The sequence below is a fragment of the Citrus sinensis genome, chromosome 3 (assembly GCF_022201045.2).
Source record: "Citrus sinensis cultivar Valencia sweet orange chromosome 3, DVS_A1.0, whole genome shotgun sequence".
NCBI lineage: Eukaryota > Viridiplantae > Streptophyta > Magnoliopsida > Sapindales > Rutaceae > Citrus > Citrus sinensis.
This window is the reverse complement of record NC_068558.1, coordinates 6,907,236-6,924,439: the sequence shown is the minus strand read 5'-3', so window position 1 is coordinate 6,924,439 and position 17,204 is coordinate 6,907,236. Positions and strand designations below refer to the sequence as shown.

Sequence of the window (17,204 nt, the reverse complement as noted above, 5' to 3'; positions counted from 1 at the left end):
TGTGAAAATAATTTATGAGGGTTGAAGGATTATAGATATTTATTTTCAAATAAATATAAAAAATTATGTTAAAGAAATTATAAAAATTGGATTTTGTTTAATCAACTAAATTTAAATAACTAAAAAAAACAAAAAGTCAAATTCAAACTAAATTTAAATTAATTTAGTGGTGGATAAACAAGTCCACAGGAAAATATTAAAAAATCCAATCATCGTTCTTTTTTCTTTTTTTTTTCAAAACAACGGATTATTTGACGGTTAAAACAATAAACTCATTCAGTTAAATCTAATCCATTCTAATAATAATAATTATTATTATAAATTCTCTTGCATAAATTGATAAATCTCCAAAAAAAAAAAAAAAAAAAAAAATCCTGTCTGTCACCGCAATTTTTTCTCTGTCTCCGTTTCTCGTCAAACAAACAGACAAAACACAAAAACTAAAGAATCAAACTTCAGAAATGCAATACGCGTCCGTGAGACAAGACAACATCTGCAAGTTCCCTCTGAACCTTTTTGCTATCTCTCTCTCTTTCTTTGAAGGCCTCCCTTTTGATTCTCAGAACTTTCTAGTTCTCTGCGTTCTTTCTTACTTTCTTTCGTTCTTTCTTTTCTTTTTCCTCTGTTTTTTGGGGCTTGCTCTGTTTTTTAATTTTGATTTTGAGCTTGATGGGTGCAAATTTTTCTGCTTTATTTCGGGACCCAAACGGCGCAACACCTGGTTCCGCAGCAGCAAAGCCGGGACTGGGTGATTTGCCGGAGAGTTGTGTGGCTTTGATTATTGGGTCTTTGGATCCGACAGAGATTTGCAAATTGGCTAGATTGAATAGAGCTTTTCGTGGGGCTTCTTTGGCCGATTTCGTCTGGGAATCTAAATTGCCTCCTAATTATCGAACTTTGATTGAAGAAGTGTTTGGTGATTTGAAAAAGGATTTGGGTAAGAGAGAGATTTATGCCAGGCTTTGTCGAATGAATTCTTTTGATGGTGGCACCAAGGTAATTAGTTTCGTTTTCGTTTCGATTGCAAGAAACTGTGGATATCATGTGTGTGCGCGCGCGCGCGCGCGTTTTGTTATTTGGGATTTTCATTTCAACTCTTCTTCAAGTTTTTCTTTCAGATTATGAGAAAGAAGTGAATTTTTTAATGAAATTGTTTTGAACTTTGTTGTTTTCTTGTTGATTAAGGAACGAAAGATAAAATTCTTTTGTCATTACATAGCAGAATTTGTTCTCTTATCGGATATTTTAATCTTATGGCCTTGTTGGGATTTATACCATGAACCAATAGATTAGATGTTTTTTCCTTTGTTTGCAGGGGCTTTGTGAATTTGATTCTTTTTGTTCATTGGGTTGATAAGTTTGCATATAATGGTTGTGTGCAGAAAGTTTGGCTAGATAAGAGTACTGGGGGTGTCTGTCTATCCATTTCGGCCAAGGGGCTGGCGATTACTGGTATTGATGATCGGAGATATTGGAATCATATTCCAACCGAGGAATCTAGGTGAGACGTTTTAGAACCAATTAAAGTAATTTTCCATGAGAATGGGGAAATTTTCGGTTTCTTATCATATAGTATTTTTTAAGATTGGCCGATAAAGAGCCGGTGTACGGGGCAGTTTCTTGCTGAATTTCTTCAAAGTATGTTTCTTTGTTTTCTTAATTGTCCAGTTTTTAATATATTAATTGAATCATGATTGATTGATTGAATGATTGTGTGACGCCTTGATTTTGTGGGGGAATTCGAGGTTCTATGACTGCCTTTCTGTCCTTGAAGTTTTGTTATTTTACTGAGTTTTGCCTTCCCAGGGAAAGACGTTACTAGATTCCCAACTGCATGCTGTTATTGATCATTCCTGTTTCCTATAACATTGATTTGTTTGACCTGCAAATCTGTTGGCGGCATGTAGTTTCATACTATTGTTTAAAACTATTCTCTCTTTGACTTTAAGCCTTATTCAAATGTTGATTAATGAATGTAGGGAAATTATCATTCGTATACCCTATATTTGCTCTGTTATCAAAAATACTACAACACTTTGAGGGTGTATCAATCGTCCACCCTTAATTGACAAAATGTATCAGCCGACCACCAAACCGTTAGTTGCCGTTTGAAAGTTAACGGAAGTACAGTGAATTGACGATTTTACCCTTGAAAATTATCACTTGTATACCCTTAAATTCTCTTTTTATCACTTGTATACCCTTAAATTATCACTTGTATCATATGAAAAGACCAAATTACCCTTCTGATGTCATCATACTTAAACGGCAACTAACGGTTTGGTGGTTAGCTGATACATTTTGTCAACTTAGGGTGGACGATTGATACACCCTCAAAGTGTTGTAGTATTTTTGATAATGGAGTAAACTAAGGGTATACAAATGATAATTTCCCATGAATGTATTTTGAAAATTCTTTTTTCAAACAACAATTCTTTTTTATTGATATAAAGTCACTTCCCTTTCAAATCAACATCCATTTGTTGCCTTTTTTTGTCTTTTGAATCAAGGAAGATGTTTGCTTTATGACTCTGGCTGGAGTTGCGTGTTCAATAAAAGTAAATCAATATTGAAGGTTCTAGATGTTTTCTTGTTATGCTGTTTATGGTTTATGATTGAACATTTGATTAAAGATGTTTTATTATTACACTTAATAGCAAAATACAGTGTGGGAATTGATTAGCATTTCCTTTTCCTTGTGTTCAGATTCACTTCAGTTGCATATCTTCAGCAAATTTGGTGGTTTGAAGTTGATGGGGAGTTGGAGTTTCCTTTCCCGGCTGGAACTTATAGCATATTCATGAGACTGCAGTTAGGACGGGCATCCAAGAGATTTGGTCGCAGGATCTGCAGCACCGAGCATGTCCACGGTTGGGATAGAAAGCCTGTGCAGTTTCAGCTATGGACATCAGACGGTCAGCATGCTTCATCGCAATGCATTTTGAATGAACCGGGAAAATGGGTTCAGTATCACATTGGGGACTTCATAGTCGAGAATGGCAATCTTTTGACCAAGATCAAGTTCTCCATGATGCAGATCGATTGCACCCACACCAAAGGTGGTCTTTGTTTAGATTCGGTCCTAATATGCCCAAGTAAATGTACAGAGAGGTTAAAGCATTTTTGAACTGCGCTTGGCCACTCAAATGTAGGAAAAGTGAAAACACCCACATGTTGTAGAGAGGTTGGGTATCTTAAGAAAGCAGGATCAAATACTGGTAGTCCTTTTAGTCTGGAACAGGCTGATGTATATGTTATGGTCTTTTAGTGTGTAATTATCTTTCATCATTATCAAGGGCTTCTTGTATGGTGTCTTTTTTTTCTTCACAAAACGAGTGCTACTTGGTAATTGAACCATGTTGTGTGATATACTTGCGTGCTACCTCTTTTTATATCATTCTGTTCTTTGTTACTTCGCAAAGTAAAAAAATGATTCAGCCTTCATATCAATTTCCATATTGAGAATGCCGAATTTTTTTTTATCTGTCATTTATTACAAAAATAAGATTGAAACATCTTTGTGATACTTGATGCCGGATCCCCATCTTCCCCTGTAAGGGCTTAATTTTGAACTTTCTTGGATTATCCTCTCTTTTCACCTCGTCCTCTCTCAACTAGTCTTTGCCATTATAGTGATAGTTGGCTTGGATTTTGGGTCTCGTATAAGGTAGTTTTTTGCTTTTTAGCAAAAATATAAGTTAGTTAAATCTCAAGGTTGAAGGACGAATAAACCTATATCATTTGTAATAGTATCCAGCCTTTCTATTTGACCTGTAATGGCCACCTAATCTTCTGGTTCTCATAGAATTTGAGTGAAAGGCATCTCAAGGATCCGATATCAAACATGGCATAAGATTTCAAATTCCACGTTGTATAAATAATGGATATGTTTATCACATCACATTCCATGGAATTGCATTAGTTAAGTGCAATGCTATGTTCGGAAAATCTTTAAAGCTACATTATGGTGTACTGTAATACATTATAATGTGGCACTGTTCACATTAAACAAACCGGGGACGGGAGGCCAGAAATGTTGCCGCTAGTATTATTGAACTGTCAACGACAATTCTAAGATCCTTTGCATTGAGATTTGGTACAATTAAAATTCTTATTATTGAGACTATGCGATTATGTAAAAGCTTTTGCTTGTCATAAATTTAAGATAACACCTATCATATAATTCTAATGATACTAAAATATAGTTCAAATGACATTAAAGTACAAAGACAGCCCAACACATATGTTGGCTGACGATAAAAATTATTGGTTTTAATTATAAAACTTCAAATTATTAGTTGAATATAAATAATAATAATAAAATATACTAAATATGATACTGTATTACAACTTAATACAATATAATACAATATTTATTGATACGATACAACTAATGCAATACAATATAATGTGTTAAACGCACCCGATATTATATATTAGCTTAGCTTGTGAGGAAGGAAAATCACACCAGATTGTTTGGCATTGATTAACGACAGAGCAGCATGATTATATTACCAAAAAAAAGTTAAAAACACTATAGGGGTTAATTTCAAATCATTATAATATTATATCAGCGTCATGATTACATTACCAAAAAGCCTAAGCTGCTTCAAAAGCTATGTGAACCTCTATGCAGAACCACTTCCCTGGTATTCATCCCAAGTCAGAAATCACAAGTGAATAACTCAAAATGAGCAAAGTCATTAGTCATGTCTTTCTATTGTAGATCATGTCCCGGCCGCCACCCCCATCAGGAGTCCTGTTATCGTGGTACCCGTAAGCCATGCTCTGTATCACTTCAGGCAAATATTGATCTCTTCTAATGAAGTTGTCATTACTATAACTACCAGAAGGGAGCATGCTGGAGGCACTGGTAAAGGAGCTCAATTTCCCCACATGACCACTTTCTGCATTTGAGGGGAATGGAAATGATCCGTTGTTCCTGAATTCCATCATGTTCCTATCAACATTGTTTGCTATGGTTATAGCTGGAAAACCAGAATTCTTGTTATTAGGAGTTTTATGGTTTACTTTTTCCACCTCATTGTCCCCGTTGGTTCTGCTGTTATTGATCATCTCCTGCAGCAATCTTCGGATCAGGCGTTCCTCCATTGTCTTCTTCTGGTTGCATTCTGAAGAATCAAAACTTGACATGCCATCAACTGAGAAATTCTGGACAAGCCCAGACTGCATGGTTTTAGGACATTGAGATGATTTTGAAGATGCACCAGATTTGTATGACAAAGAAGGCTCCTGTTTCACTTTGCTCAATTTTGGATTGAAAGAGTTGTGTCTTAACAGTCTCTCATAATAACCAGGGGAAAGTGTTGCTCCTTCGCAGCTAGCCAAAGGCCCACAACCAGTGAAGCTAGAGCTATCATTTTCACTGTTATCAAGAATAGGTGAAGCAGCTACTAACTTTCTCCCATCATTTAAGAGATCCTGAGCACTTCTCTTCTCTAGTGATTCATCTTTCAGGGGCTTACTTCCGCTTGCTTCACAACAATAATTCTTCAAGCTCTCTAAAATTAGCAGTAGTATCAGATATGATTTTCCATGCTAGTATCAATCAGCTAACAAAGTAGTTCAAAATTTACACCACATTTGGTCAAAGTAGCATAATCAAGAGAACATATTATAGAAGAAAACAAATAAAAGAAAAGAAATCACTTACCAAACTCATTTATGATTAAAGATTTTACTCAAATTGTTATTCAAATAATTAATTATATTACATATGTTTCTAAGACATTATGACAAATAACCTCAAATTATGGGTAATACCATTCACAAATTTTCTGAACAAAGTCTAAGGGTTGAAAGTCAGGAAAAGCCAAAAGTAGGCAGAAATTTGCTAAATTTTCACTGCAAAATACAAAATCCTTGGAAAGCAAAAAGTATATGCAATGTTAAAACCAAAATCAAATTTCCAACAAAGGAAGCCAAAATTTATAACATATTGCAAGCCAACAACAGCAGTATATGAGATATCAATTACCTATAGGTCCAGTGTTACTATTCAAGCTGAATGAAATTAAGTCTTTCATACTGTTGACAATCTCAGCTATCTGTAAAACAATAATACAGCAAATTATCTCAAGACTTGGAATTTCTTTTCAACCAGAGTGAATTATGTATATGTACCTGTAATGATCTAACATATCGCTTGGGAAATCCCAAATCATCAACCAAATCTAACTCTGTATTTCTCGCAAGTTGACAACCAGCCACCAGAAACCTGAAGTAAGGAAAATTATCAATAACTAGATAATATTTCTAAGTATTGCTTCCTCTATAGTGGTCTTATACAACCAAAGTATTTTCCACACAAAAGGAGTAGGCAAAATTATTTGTCCACTCATGAAAATTCTCTGAGTGAAGGTCCGAGTTACTAGATACGTAAAAAGCACATAAATAGAGAGTATAAAATAGGCTCTTTCTAACTCATAAATTAACAAAACATTGCAGCACTATAGCAATCTTTACAGGTTTAAATGTTTATTCTTCATCATCACTTAATCAGTCAACATGAGGGAAACAGAAATCATAGGGGACCTCCACCAAAGGCCAATGGAACTTGCATGACAAATTTTTCATTTGAGGGTGGTGCCAAAATTCATTCACTGGAAGAAGGTATTGAACACTTACATATTGCAATTAGCTTGTAAATTGTGTGGTGTTGCACCATCAGATCCACTGTAAATAGTGCTTTCATAATTTTGTGCTGTTTGAACCAACTGATTAACCTGGAAACAAGGAAATTTTTTCAAGAATTTAAAACAACAGGGTCGCCCCACAGACAACTGTTAACCAAGTATAGAACCTAAGTACAAGATCACAAATCAAGACTTTTAATTAAAGAACAGACTACATCAATCCTAAGAATCACTACCTGAGGAGCAACCAAATTCCGAGGCAAAAATTCTTCATGTTGCCATGCACAAAACTCCCAAGAAAGTATCTGAAAATATTATGGATATCATAAACATAAGGTTAACAAGATTAATTAACCAAGTCAATATTAAATGGACCTTACTGACCTTCAGATCAGGAGTGAACACTATACGAAGTTTACCCTCTCGAACAACACGACATTGCTCAAAGACAGTCTCTTGAACTGCTTTGCCATATTCCAATATCATCAATCCAGAAAATTGAACACGCTCATGTGGCATATCCAGATATAAGAGTTCATCAATGACACCACTCTCAAACATTACTTTATTAAGCCTTGGAAATGCTTCCAAATTTGCTTCTACCATGCAGATAAGGATAGAAAGCAGTTACACACCACCAAACATATTCAAATAATCAGGATAACTGTTGTCAACAATTTAACAACAGGTAAAAACGTCTTGCACTTACCAAACCCCCTTCCTGGTTTAGTACCACATAGATCACACTGCCAAGCATCCTGAAAAGCCAACAGGAAGACCAAACAATATTCAAACTAAGCAGTTTCATACAAAACGAATGACAAAATAAATGGAAAGGATATTCACAAAAGAAGATTTGCGTAACAGAGAAACAACAGACAGTAAGAAAACTGACCACAGCTGCCTTGGGGAAAAAACCAAAGGCATGGTGTCCCGCATTATCATACATAGAAAAACACCACCTTTTCTTAGCGCAAGGGGCAAAATACTCGGCCACAAATTTCCTCCAGTAGGCAATGCCATTTTCCTGTAAAAACAAACAATGAGAGTTAGAGCACCTTCAAGAATATCACTAAACAGAGAATGAAGTGGGAGCATACTGTTAAAAGACAGCAAGAGGGTGTGCGAGGAAACCCCACATAGATACTATCAGCTCAATGTCCTCAAATGAAAATATAAAAGGTTTTGTAATAGTTATACAATTAAACTATTAACTCACAGATGGTCTATGCCGCAGATGATACATGTATTGCATTATCCGGCGTGAACATACTCCACTATGCAATGCATATGCAGCAGGGACTTGATGCATTGGCTGCTGTAACTGGTGATGCCTCATCTGCTGCTGCTGCATCTTATCTATGTCAACTGCCCCAAATTCAGGAGTAGAATGTAAAATATTTTGCTGCTCACTTTTTGATCCGAGCTGCAATGTGTTCAATCTCGGCTTCTTTTGCATCTCAGTTGAAGCACAGATATCGAGTTTTTTATCATTAGAAGATTCACCTTGACGTCTGTGCAAGTCAGGCGGAGATGTAGCAGATAAACCTCTCTGCTGTTGTTTCCTTTTCCGTGGCTGTGAGCTATTAATGCCTAAATGGGAGGTCTGCTGCAATGTGGAGGAACCATCTGTGTTCGAAGAACCTGTACTGCCCGAGCTATGTGATGAGAACACAGGCAATGGAGGTAAATTAAGATAAGAGTACATATCTGCACTGGCACTTCGATGCGATTGAGGACCCATAGAAATTGCTGAGCTACTATTGGGAAGTAAAGAACTAAACCTACTCAGTCTGTAGTTTGTAGTTTCTTGCACAATTGTTTGATTTCTCAACCCAGTGACCATACCCTCATTTATATTAGCAGCAGAACCTGACAAATTTCCAGAAGATGCATTCAATAGGGAAGCTACTGCAGCCCGGTATTGTCCATCATTTTGTAGTAAGTGATTAGAGCTTGAGGGCTGCATAGTGTCTCCAGTCACCTGATTCAGTACCCCAGAGGAGAATGCGAATTGGTACTTGGAATCAGAGAAGGCCTCAAGAGCCATCCCAGAACCTGAAAACCTTAGCAATGAGAAGAAAATATCAATGATCGTCACATCAGTCTTTAGGCAGAAGTAACAAGAAATGAAAACCTAATTTAACAAGCGAAAAGAAAGTTGTATCTAGCACCAAAGAATGCACACATACACACAAACACCTCCACCCACCAACAAACTGTCCATGGTTTAGCTATCAGACTAACATGAATGCAGCATCTCAAACCATTTTTGCAACAGAAAATTTAAGCATTTTATTTCATTTTCAGAGTTGTTCTACTCTGAAGCTTGAGAAAAACCCACAAGAAAGGCAACAATTTCCCCAGAAACAAACAGAGAGATCCCTAAAACTAAATTTAGAGAATCAAACAAGCACAAACCCGCATACACACAAAAATGTTAAAACGAAGTTCAAATGAAGCACTTCTGAATCAAGCACAATGAAGGCCAACTTAACCTAAAAAATTGTAGCTAGGCAGCTGTAGAAACTGAGAAAAACATAAAGAGGCACATTTTAACAAATGGGTTACATAATGCTCAGGTAACTGAGCTCTGCGTGTTCCTTTCAGCTTCACAAGCACCTAAAAGAAACCCCAAAGTTCAAGCCTTTACCATCTTTCCCAGCATTTTCCCACATTTTCCCATCAACCAAACAGTCGTTTTCCCAAAACCCGCATCATGAAACACAAAACCCAGAAAGTCAAAATGTCAAAAAACAAAAAACTACAATAACATTTAAAAAACAAGTGAGACAATAATATATACCTAGTAGTATCTGACTATCTGTTTTGAAGTCTCTCTCTTTTTTTTTATCTTTGTTTTTTTGCTAGAAACAAATACAAAAGAAAAGATTTTTGAGTAAGACAACCATGAAAGTTGATGTTTTTGAGGAGGCTCTTATAGCGAGCGGGAAGAGGCAAGAGTGTGTCAGTGACTCAGTGGCACCGTGTAAGAGAGCAGTGACCGCCTGCTGCCAGTTGGAGGGGGTTATGCAACCGGTCTGCTCGGTCACTGTAAAGGGACACGTGTGAAATAGGGATATGACGCGTGCTTCCTTGCGGGGGTTTGCATGGTGGCATTAAATTGTTTTAAATTTTCACATGTCCTTTTCTTCTCTTTTCTCGGTTCCTTTCTAATTCTGCCTTCACAGTTTGTTGCTGTTTCATCGCTGTCATTACAACAATTAATAATTAATATTTAATATTTATGTCTTCATTTAAAAAAAAAATTAATATTTTTCCCACTCTACATTTAGATTACAACAATTTCAAATAAAAATGGCTCTTTTCCTTCTCACATAATAGGGGAAGGCTTCTTAAATTGTTAGCAAGAATAGATATTTGAATTATTTAATAGAGCTCTATATTGTGCTAAAACAAAGCAGTAGAGAACATGGTGTAACAATTCAGAAAGAAAAAGTCTCGTTTCTTAATTCAGCATATTTATGAAATTGGTTATATACTTTTAAAATATTAGATTCCCTTATATTTTTAATTAAATATTTATCCATCACATTCATCCAACTTAGGGTGCATTTCGGGGTAAGGTGTTGTAATTTTTAAATTATAATTATTGTGGAGTAAAAACTATGGTTGTAGAGTAGAATTGAGAAAAAAAGACTGTTGATGTGCCAAAACCCAATCAAACAAACAAACACCTTGGCAGTTGGACTTTGGTCATTCAACTGCTATACATTACTCCCAAACGCACCCTCAATAGCATGGATGTATAGTTAAACAGTAATATTTATATGCTCATCCATGTACATTTCTGTGGATTCAATTGATGAATGTTTAAGTTGTTATTTCAAAAATTCATAGAATTTGTTTGTTAAACATCTAAAGTCTAAAATTTTCTTAATCAAATCTTTTTTAAATTTTATTTTTTTTATATTTGATATATGATTTTTAAATATTTATATCTGAATATAAAAAATAAACTTTTATAATTTTTATCTCAACGAGAAAAGATCTTAATAGGAAGCAAATGTCATATCCCAAAAACATATATATTAAATATACTTATTTTCTAAATTATAAAACCTAATCTCTTTTATTTTTTTGATTTACAAGAATGTAAGTGTCAAATAATTATATTTAAGATATGTTGTATTTATAAAATAGTGGGGCTATTTGAACCCACCAAAATACTCATTAAATCCAATATTTAATAATTTTTTTAATAAAAAAGTCCATGTAGAAAGTTACTATAATAGATGGGACTAAATAATTAAATTAATTAAAAAAGGCTTTTCTCTGCGATGCCACATTTTAGAAAAACAAATAAGATATCATCTATATTCAGATATTAAAAAAAACAAATATATCATTAAAACATTTGTATTCAGATCTATTTAAACTTTAGAAAAATTCATACTTATTCAAATTTCAGGAAAATTCATAACCATTCAAATTTCAAAATAAAAAACAAGTAGTACCTAAGTTTAGACTCTGCATACTTCAAAAATAATGATAGAATAACATAGTCAAACTCTAATCAATTTTGGTCAATATCATAGTTTTATTATATATAAAATGGATCAATATAACAGAATTCATCAAATAATTATTTTCCTCATAAGTAGATAAGTGTACGAAGACCTAAATCTAACTATATTGAAAAATAAGGGAGGGGGAAAAAAGGATGATACCAAATTTGACCTTATTAATAATGGTATAATTTTTAATTAATTAACCTGTATCAATTAATTTCTGTTGTGTTAAGTTAGACTTAATTTTTGTTCAGGTGATGTTCATATAGTTTTATTTAACTAACTATGACCTTTTACATTTTAAAAATGGACCTTTCTATGTTACAGAATCTGTAACATACAACCACCCAAAAACTAATTTTTTTACACCTCTAAGTGGGTGTTGCTATTCAAACAATTCAGGGACTGTGTAAAATTTGTTTTGGGTGAGCTGTAAGTTACAGAGCAGCACCCTTTAAAAATAAATAAAATGTTGTACTTGATCCTCTCAAGATTTGCTTTTTCACTTTACATCTTTCAAAGATATTATCTTCTCTGTGTCGTCAAAGACTGCTTTTAAACAAGAAAGAATAATTATAATGATAATTAATTACTTGTAAATCAAGCGATGATGTTTATTTTAAGGGGGTAAAAGAAAAAAAACAACCTATTGGCTTTACATTCCGATAATGGTAAATGACTCAGTCGCATCGAATATTTATAATTTAATTCCTCTCCAATATGATAGTGATTTTCTCCCATGATCAGATTTCTCTTTAATATAAGAATAATATTTTAGACTGAGCCATAATACAAACAATAGCGATTGGTCTCACTAATTTTCTAATTATAAAGATCAGTTTTACAGTAATTATAACTTTTACAAGGAAAAAGGAGGAAAAAAATAATGATTTACTTCACATTTTATTGATAATTTTTATTATAAAATATTATTACTTAACATTATTATATAAGATATATAACTATCCTTAATGGTTAAAAATATAAAATAACATAATTTTATTTTTTCACAACCGTTAAATTTTCATTAATTATAAGACACAATTACGTACTTCACATAATAAAACAAGGAAACAAACTCCTCATTATAATTATCAATACAACGTGACTAATAATAGACCGAATACGCAACCGGCAACCCTGCAATGGACCGGATAGTGTCGTGTCAGTGCCATCAAGTCCAACCCTGAAAATCAAGCTTTACAGCAGACTAATTACTGCACCAGAAAGATACCGTACTGAAATCACAATGATAATTGCACTCTATTTTCAGGTTTCAATAATTATATATTTATTCACATTAATTTGACATCGACCCGTTTTGTAGAAACTGGAGAGTCTGAACCCTGTCTTCTCAATAATAAGCCAAAAAGTTATCACCTCTTTGTCTTTGTTTTTATTGCTAGCAGTGACTCAGTAACTTTTGACAGAATCCTGCTGGAATTGACGATCGTCAAGGGCTTAGCTCAATCCAATCATGAAGTTTAAAACCAGATGCAAGAAACGCAGCAGGGTTGTTTGTCTATTGAGTTTCAATAACAGAGTCCAAAATACGTGCTCCAAAATTACAACTACAAAACTGTTAACTGTTCACCTCTCTGTCTACTGATCAGTAAAAATAAAATCTCGAGAGCACTACAGAATGTTTGGAACTAAACAGGGAGATGTTCTTACTACCATGTGTACTATGGGACGATGGGGCATATATAACTCATTGCGCAACCAAAAACATGTAAAATCATTGGTTCTATTGGTCATTATTATTGGGCCGACGATATGGCATGTATTTGTGATCCTTTGCAGCATTCTTCCTTCGTCTTTTCTCAATGAATGATTCAACTTTGCCAGACCCCTGTTGTATCAAGAAATTTATCAGTGAGCTAAAACCATCTTTACCAGGATAATTATCATACCTGACATACTTATTGACACAAGAAAGTCAGATGTGTACCTTGAGCTTGTTATATTTCTCAATGAGTCTTTGCTTGCGGATTTCCGCTGCAAAAAAAAATATATATAACAGAGTCAGCTTTCATATACTTTGTGAATGTTTGCTTGTCGTTTATTTAGTCACATTATGTACAAAAATCTATATAATAAACTGTCATTAAACAAAAGATTTATGTGTCGCCGAAAAAGTACGTAATCACAAAAAAACGAAGGAAGAGTAGAGAGTAATGGGCAAAGAAATTTAATAGATTAGTCACTATTACTATTAGCAATTGCCTCCTATTTCACCATTAACACCACCAACACAACTATATCCATCACCAACACGAGCTCAACTCAACCACAAACACAACCTCCACGATTATCATGAAGAAGTAAATAAAGGATAAAGATCACTGGCAGATACAGAGTTACTTCAAATTGCCTGCAGGGAACTCCTCCCACTCCCCCAACATTGTTATTGCCACTACGTCCATACTATTCTTACATCATTTGATTTTAATACTAGACACAAATTGTGATTTTGCATGCCATTTACCAAACATGCTCTAACTTTTGCAAAGAAGTAACAGAATATTAATCAGTGACTCAGCATTTTAATTTGTAACTATGAACCATAAAACAGCATTTTAATTTGTAATTATGAACCATAAAATAACCATAGGCCAATAGCCCCAAAACATTGAAAAGTGCCAGTATAGGGGGAGAAAGGGAGAGGAAACAGAAGAGAACAATAACATTACAGTTTTTAAGATAAAAGGGCCGTTTCCCGTGCTTCGCTGCTTCTCTCTCTTTCTTCTTGTGCTCAGCCAATATAGCAGCATCAGTGCTCTTTGTTGACTCAAACCTTAATTGCTTGTCCTGATGGATATCATGAAATATATCAAGGTTCAAGAGAATCTCTAAAACAATTTGATATAGACCTGATTAAGACTATAGTTTCTTTCCAAAAAGAAAAGCACTTACAATCCAAGATATACGCTTCTTCAATTTGTCAACAGCATTCGGATCATTGGTTTTCTTCAATTGCTTCTTCAGCTCCTGTTTTATCCACAGAGCAACAATGCTGAGAAAGAGAATAGATGAAGAGACAACATAAATAAATCTCCACAAGTAATGATTTTAAGAAGATCACCTCTTTTTCTGCAGGAAGGGTATTTTCAAAAAGAAAATCATATCTTTTCCTAAACCTACAAGATCAAATAAAAAGTACAAGTAAGGCAGCAAAGATTATTCCAAAGACGTATAATATGGACTCCCACAACAAGAGAAATTGTATATTAATGGGTATGAAAAAATATGTAGAGGATTAACAAGACCCCAAAAAAGTATCATTTGCGTTCTACTTGCTTGCTCCCGTTCACTCCTTGACGTTTTACAGATACAATAGCTTGTGATTTTAGCAACCATACTTGGTAACTTCAGAAATTTAAAAAGAGGCAGCAACAAGAAACATAGAACCCAGTAATATCACAGCGACAACCAATGTAACAAAACTGATACAAAGGCATACAGGGAAGAGGAGAGAGAGTGAGAAAAAAAGAAGCTTACCCCTCAACATCAAGATTTCCACACAATGACTCGAAACGTGGATCACGTACCACCTGAACAAAATGAAGCAAACTATTCAAACAAATAATCCTATTTAAATTAATCACAGTAGGCAGCCAGTAAGTTGATTGCTGCTTCAAGAGAAAACCATAACACTCTTCCTCTAATAAGATGCAATGGTGTGAAGCATGAAATTTCAGATCCTAAAAAGAAAGGATAAAGCAACACTCGGCAAAGCTCAGTAAGCTCAAAACCAAAATAAAACCATTTGACCATCATTAAAATCACAGGAATATAAATCACCATTCATATTTTGAACTAGTTACAATGCTTCTGCTGACATGTGACAAGTAACCAACTTTTATATAACCTATAATTCAAAAGAGCAATATGAAAAATGAAACATACCCTTTTAGGTGCTTGAACAACCTCTCTAAACCGACTCACCGGCTTCTTTGCACTAACCTCCATCGGCCTTCACATGTAAAAACCACAATCACTATACATTAAAATCAACAAAATCCAATATAAAATTTTTTTAAAAGAAAAGATAAATGAAATAACCTGTTTTTGTTAGCCCTGCCAGCTTTCTTTTCCTGACTATTCTTTCTATAAACCAAATGCGATCCATCAGAGCGGGCCTTTAGTAGGTCCTCGAATGTAATTTCTGCCAGTTCACGCTCTATCTCTTCCTCCTATAACCGAGCACAATTTTTTTAATAAAAAAATACAACAGCTTCGATAGGTGTAACTATAAAAAACAGAAAAAGAAATTGAGATTTTTTGTGAAGATTATTACCTCTTCTGAAGAAGTAACAGAAGTGGTTTTGTTGTCTTCTTCAGACTCCTCCTTGAACTTGGTTTTGCTTGAACCCGCAGTTGCATTATTGGGTTTCTTCATTTTCAGTTCCAACAACTCTGAACTAAAACCAATTATGATCAGCTCAATCTAAGAGCTGTGCTAGTCTCCTCTCAAAATAGAGAAGAGAGAGATGGGAAATTCCTTATGGAAGGAGGAGAGAGAAAAAATATTAATGAAATTAATATAGTCATGTCATCTAATCCTCACCATTCATTTTTGTTAAATCTAATGGTTTAAAATTATTTTTAAAGATTATATTTATATTTGTGTCCTTTAAAGCTAGGGGTGGGCAAATTCAGCTTCGGTTCCGGTTGCTCGGGTTTCAATTTGGGTTGCAACCCATTAGGGTTGGAGAACTCAACCCAATTGGGTTCGAAGCTCAAGCCCAAACCGAACTCAATCAAATTAAATTCAGTTTGGTTCGGATTTAAATTTTGGTTATAAACTTGGATTCAGGTTGCAATTCAGGTTCGACCTTAGTATTGGCAGTATGAATATTTTCTGCACAGTACAATGATTGGTATTATGAATGTAGCTTTGACTCTCAACACATTGCAGTTTTTAAAACAAAAGGGGGCATTATTACGCGTTCGTGTTTGTATTCCCCAGATCAGTTTCCAAATTGCCTATTCTAATGGCCAGATCAATAATGCAAAAAATTGAAAAACAAATATCAATTACGAACCAAGCATACTCAACAAGTCCTTTTGGCCATGCCCGATTGAGTTATAAACAGCCATTATACAAATTTGAAATTATAATAAAACTGTCCCATTCATGCAGCATTTGAAATTGCTATAAAACGTATGTAAATTTGAAATTACCTAGTGCGGCTGATGATGGTGAACGAACACGGAGGCAGCGTAAGTAGAGACGACAGCAGCTGGAACTCGGAAGTGAATTGGCTCAAAATGGCGGAGACGACAGCAGCTGAAGCCTGGAACGAGGAAGAAAATCGGCTCAAGGACAGCTAGACGCAGCGCCGGCGCACCTGAACGGATTTGACAGCTGCGGCGGCGTGGGCCTTTGATAGCTTTGGCGGGTTTAGGGCTGTGTGTGACTGTGTTTGAGCGAGTGTGTCGTTAGGCGTTAGGGATTGCGCGATTGTGAAGATTGATGAAGAAGCGAAGGAGATTGCGTTCGCCGTCGTCAGCCGGCAATTGTGCAGATTGAAGAAGAAGAGAGGGAGATTTGACTGGAGGTTTTTAATTAAATATGCCTTAAAAGTAGGTATTTAGTTAAATATACCCATATTTAAAAATTATTTAAATATATCTTTTTACGTGGTACATTATTTAAAATATCTTTAAAAAAAATATAAAATACACATAACTCACGATACTCTTTATTTCGCACTCTTTTAACTCCACACAATAAAAATTCACACTACACTTAAAATCACTCACAAACAGTTAATGTACTGATATTTTTATTTGCAGTTGGGTATATTATTCATCCCATGAATAAGGTATTTGAAACTTTTTATTTTTTATTTTGGGCTATCTATTCAATTTGTTGATATTATATTATTTTTAGGGTTTTGTTTGGTTTGTGATAAATACTAAAGCAACTCATATTTTCACTACATTTACATTATATGACTGTTATTTGATGGATTTTATAACTGCATTTGTTAAAACCTGAAGTTGTTGT

General features: G+C 34.6%; 3 protein-coding genes across 14 annotated transcripts; 1 reads left to right on the top strand and 2 right to left on the bottom strand.

Annotated features, from left to right (window-relative positions):
- Nucleotides 1–359: 359 nt before the first annotated feature.
- On the top strand, nucleotides 360–3,367 carry LOC102613561 (F-box protein PP2-A12-like). Its single transcript, XM_006477339.4, has 3 exons — nucleotides 360–996; nucleotides 1,383–1,501; nucleotides 2,707–3,367. The coding sequence occupies exons 1-3, from the start codon at nucleotides 670–672 to the stop codon at nucleotides 3,125–3,127; spliced, it is 867 nt and encodes a 288-aa protein (XP_006477402.2). The 5' UTR covers nucleotides 360–669; the 3' UTR covers nucleotides 3,128–3,367.
- Nucleotides 3,368–4,411: 1,044 nt separating this feature from the next.
- On the bottom strand, nucleotides 4,412–9,624 carry LOC102613271 (probable transcriptional regulator SLK3). Of its 9 annotated transcripts, XM_052439051.1 has the most exons (11): nucleotides 9,310–9,440; nucleotides 8,163–8,714; nucleotides 7,876–8,024; nucleotides 7,552–7,683; nucleotides 7,366–7,414; nucleotides 7,041–7,255; nucleotides 6,893–6,961; nucleotides 6,649–6,746; nucleotides 6,145–6,238; nucleotides 5,999–6,068; nucleotides 4,412–5,522 (listed from the first exon to the last, which is right to left on the bottom strand). In XM_052439051.1, the coding sequence occupies exons 1-11, from the start codon at nucleotides 9,332–9,334 to the stop codon at nucleotides 4,708–4,710; spliced, it is 2,268 nt and encodes a 755-aa protein (XP_052295011.1). In that variant the 5' UTR covers nucleotides 9,335–9,440; the 3' UTR covers nucleotides 4,412–4,707. The 9 variants fall into 9 exon arrangements, with proteins under 9 accessions (XP_052295011.1, XP_024954318.2, XP_024954322.2 ...); XM_025098550.2 differs by lacking the exon at nucleotides 9,310–9,440 and adding an exon at nucleotides 9,463–9,624 and having other exon boundaries at nucleotides 7,876–8,722; XM_025098554.2 differs by lacking the exon at nucleotides 9,310–9,440 and adding an exon at nucleotides 9,463–9,622 and having other exon boundaries at nucleotides 7,876–8,714.
- Nucleotides 9,625–12,683: 3,059 nt separating this feature from the next.
- LOC102611976 (rRNA biogenesis protein rrp36) lies at nucleotides 12,684–16,771 on the bottom strand. 4 transcript variants are annotated; one of them, XM_006477333.4, is made up of 10 exons: nucleotides 16,376–16,771; nucleotides 15,489–15,692; nucleotides 15,254–15,384; nucleotides 15,098–15,164; nucleotides 14,690–14,742; nucleotides 14,274–14,328; nucleotides 14,105–14,179; nucleotides 13,882–13,999; nucleotides 13,140–13,186; nucleotides 12,684–13,040 (listed from the first exon to the last, which is right to left on the bottom strand). In XM_006477333.4, the coding sequence occupies exons 2-10, from the start codon at nucleotides 15,588–15,590 to the stop codon at nucleotides 12,936–12,938; spliced, it is 753 nt and encodes a 250-aa protein (XP_006477396.2). In that variant the 5' UTR covers nucleotides 15,591–15,692; nucleotides 16,376–16,771; the 3' UTR covers nucleotides 12,684–12,935. The 4 variants fall into 4 exon arrangements, with proteins under 4 accessions (XP_006477396.2, XP_006477395.2, XP_006477397.2 ...); XM_006477332.4 differs by having other exon boundaries at nucleotides 15,489–15,612; XM_006477334.4 differs by having other exon boundaries at nucleotides 15,489–15,607.
- Nucleotides 16,772–17,204: the final 433 nt, after the last annotated feature.

What these genes read in the sequence shown, in the direction of transcription:
- LOC102613271 (XM_052439050.1), bottom strand. Translation starts at nt 9,334, where the DNA reads ATGTGGGAAAATGCTGGGAAAGATG. An exon ending in TGTTCACTCCTGATCTGAAG is followed by an intron (nt 6,962 to 7,040) that starts GTCAGTAAGGTC and finishes TAATATTTTCAG; the next exon opens with ATACTTTCTTGGGAGTTTTG. An exon ending in TAGTAACACTGGACCTATAG is followed by an intron (nt 5,523 to 5,998) that starts GTAATTGATATC and finishes TGCTAATTTTAG; the next exon opens with AGAGCTTGAAGAATTATTGT.
- LOC102611976 (XM_006477333.4), bottom strand. Translation starts at nt 15,590, where the DNA reads ATGAAGAAACCCAATAATGCAACTGCGGGTTCAAGCAAAACCAAGTTC. An exon ending in TTGTTCAAGCACCTAAAAGG is followed by an intron (nt 14,743 to 15,097) that starts GTATGTTTCATT and finishes CATTTTGTTCAG; the next exon opens with GTGGTACGTGATCCACGTTT. An exon ending in GGAAATCTTGATGTTGAGGG is followed by an intron (nt 14,329 to 14,689) that starts GTAAGCTTCTTT and finishes TTGATCTTGTAG; the next exon opens with GTTTAGGAAAAGATATGATT.
- LOC102613561 (XM_006477339.4), top strand. Translation starts at nt 670, where the DNA reads ATGGGTGCAAATTTTTCTGCTTTATTTCGGGACCCAAACGGCGCAACA. An exon ending in CTTTTGATGGTGGCACCAAG is followed by an intron (nt 997 to 1,382) that starts GTAATTAGTTTC and finishes GGTTGTGTGCAG; the next exon opens with AAAGTTTGGCTAGATAAGAG. An exon ending in ATTCCAACCGAGGAATCTAG is followed by an intron (nt 1,502 to 2,706) that starts GTGAGACGTTTT and finishes CCTTGTGTTCAG; the next exon opens with ATTCACTTCAGTTGCATATC.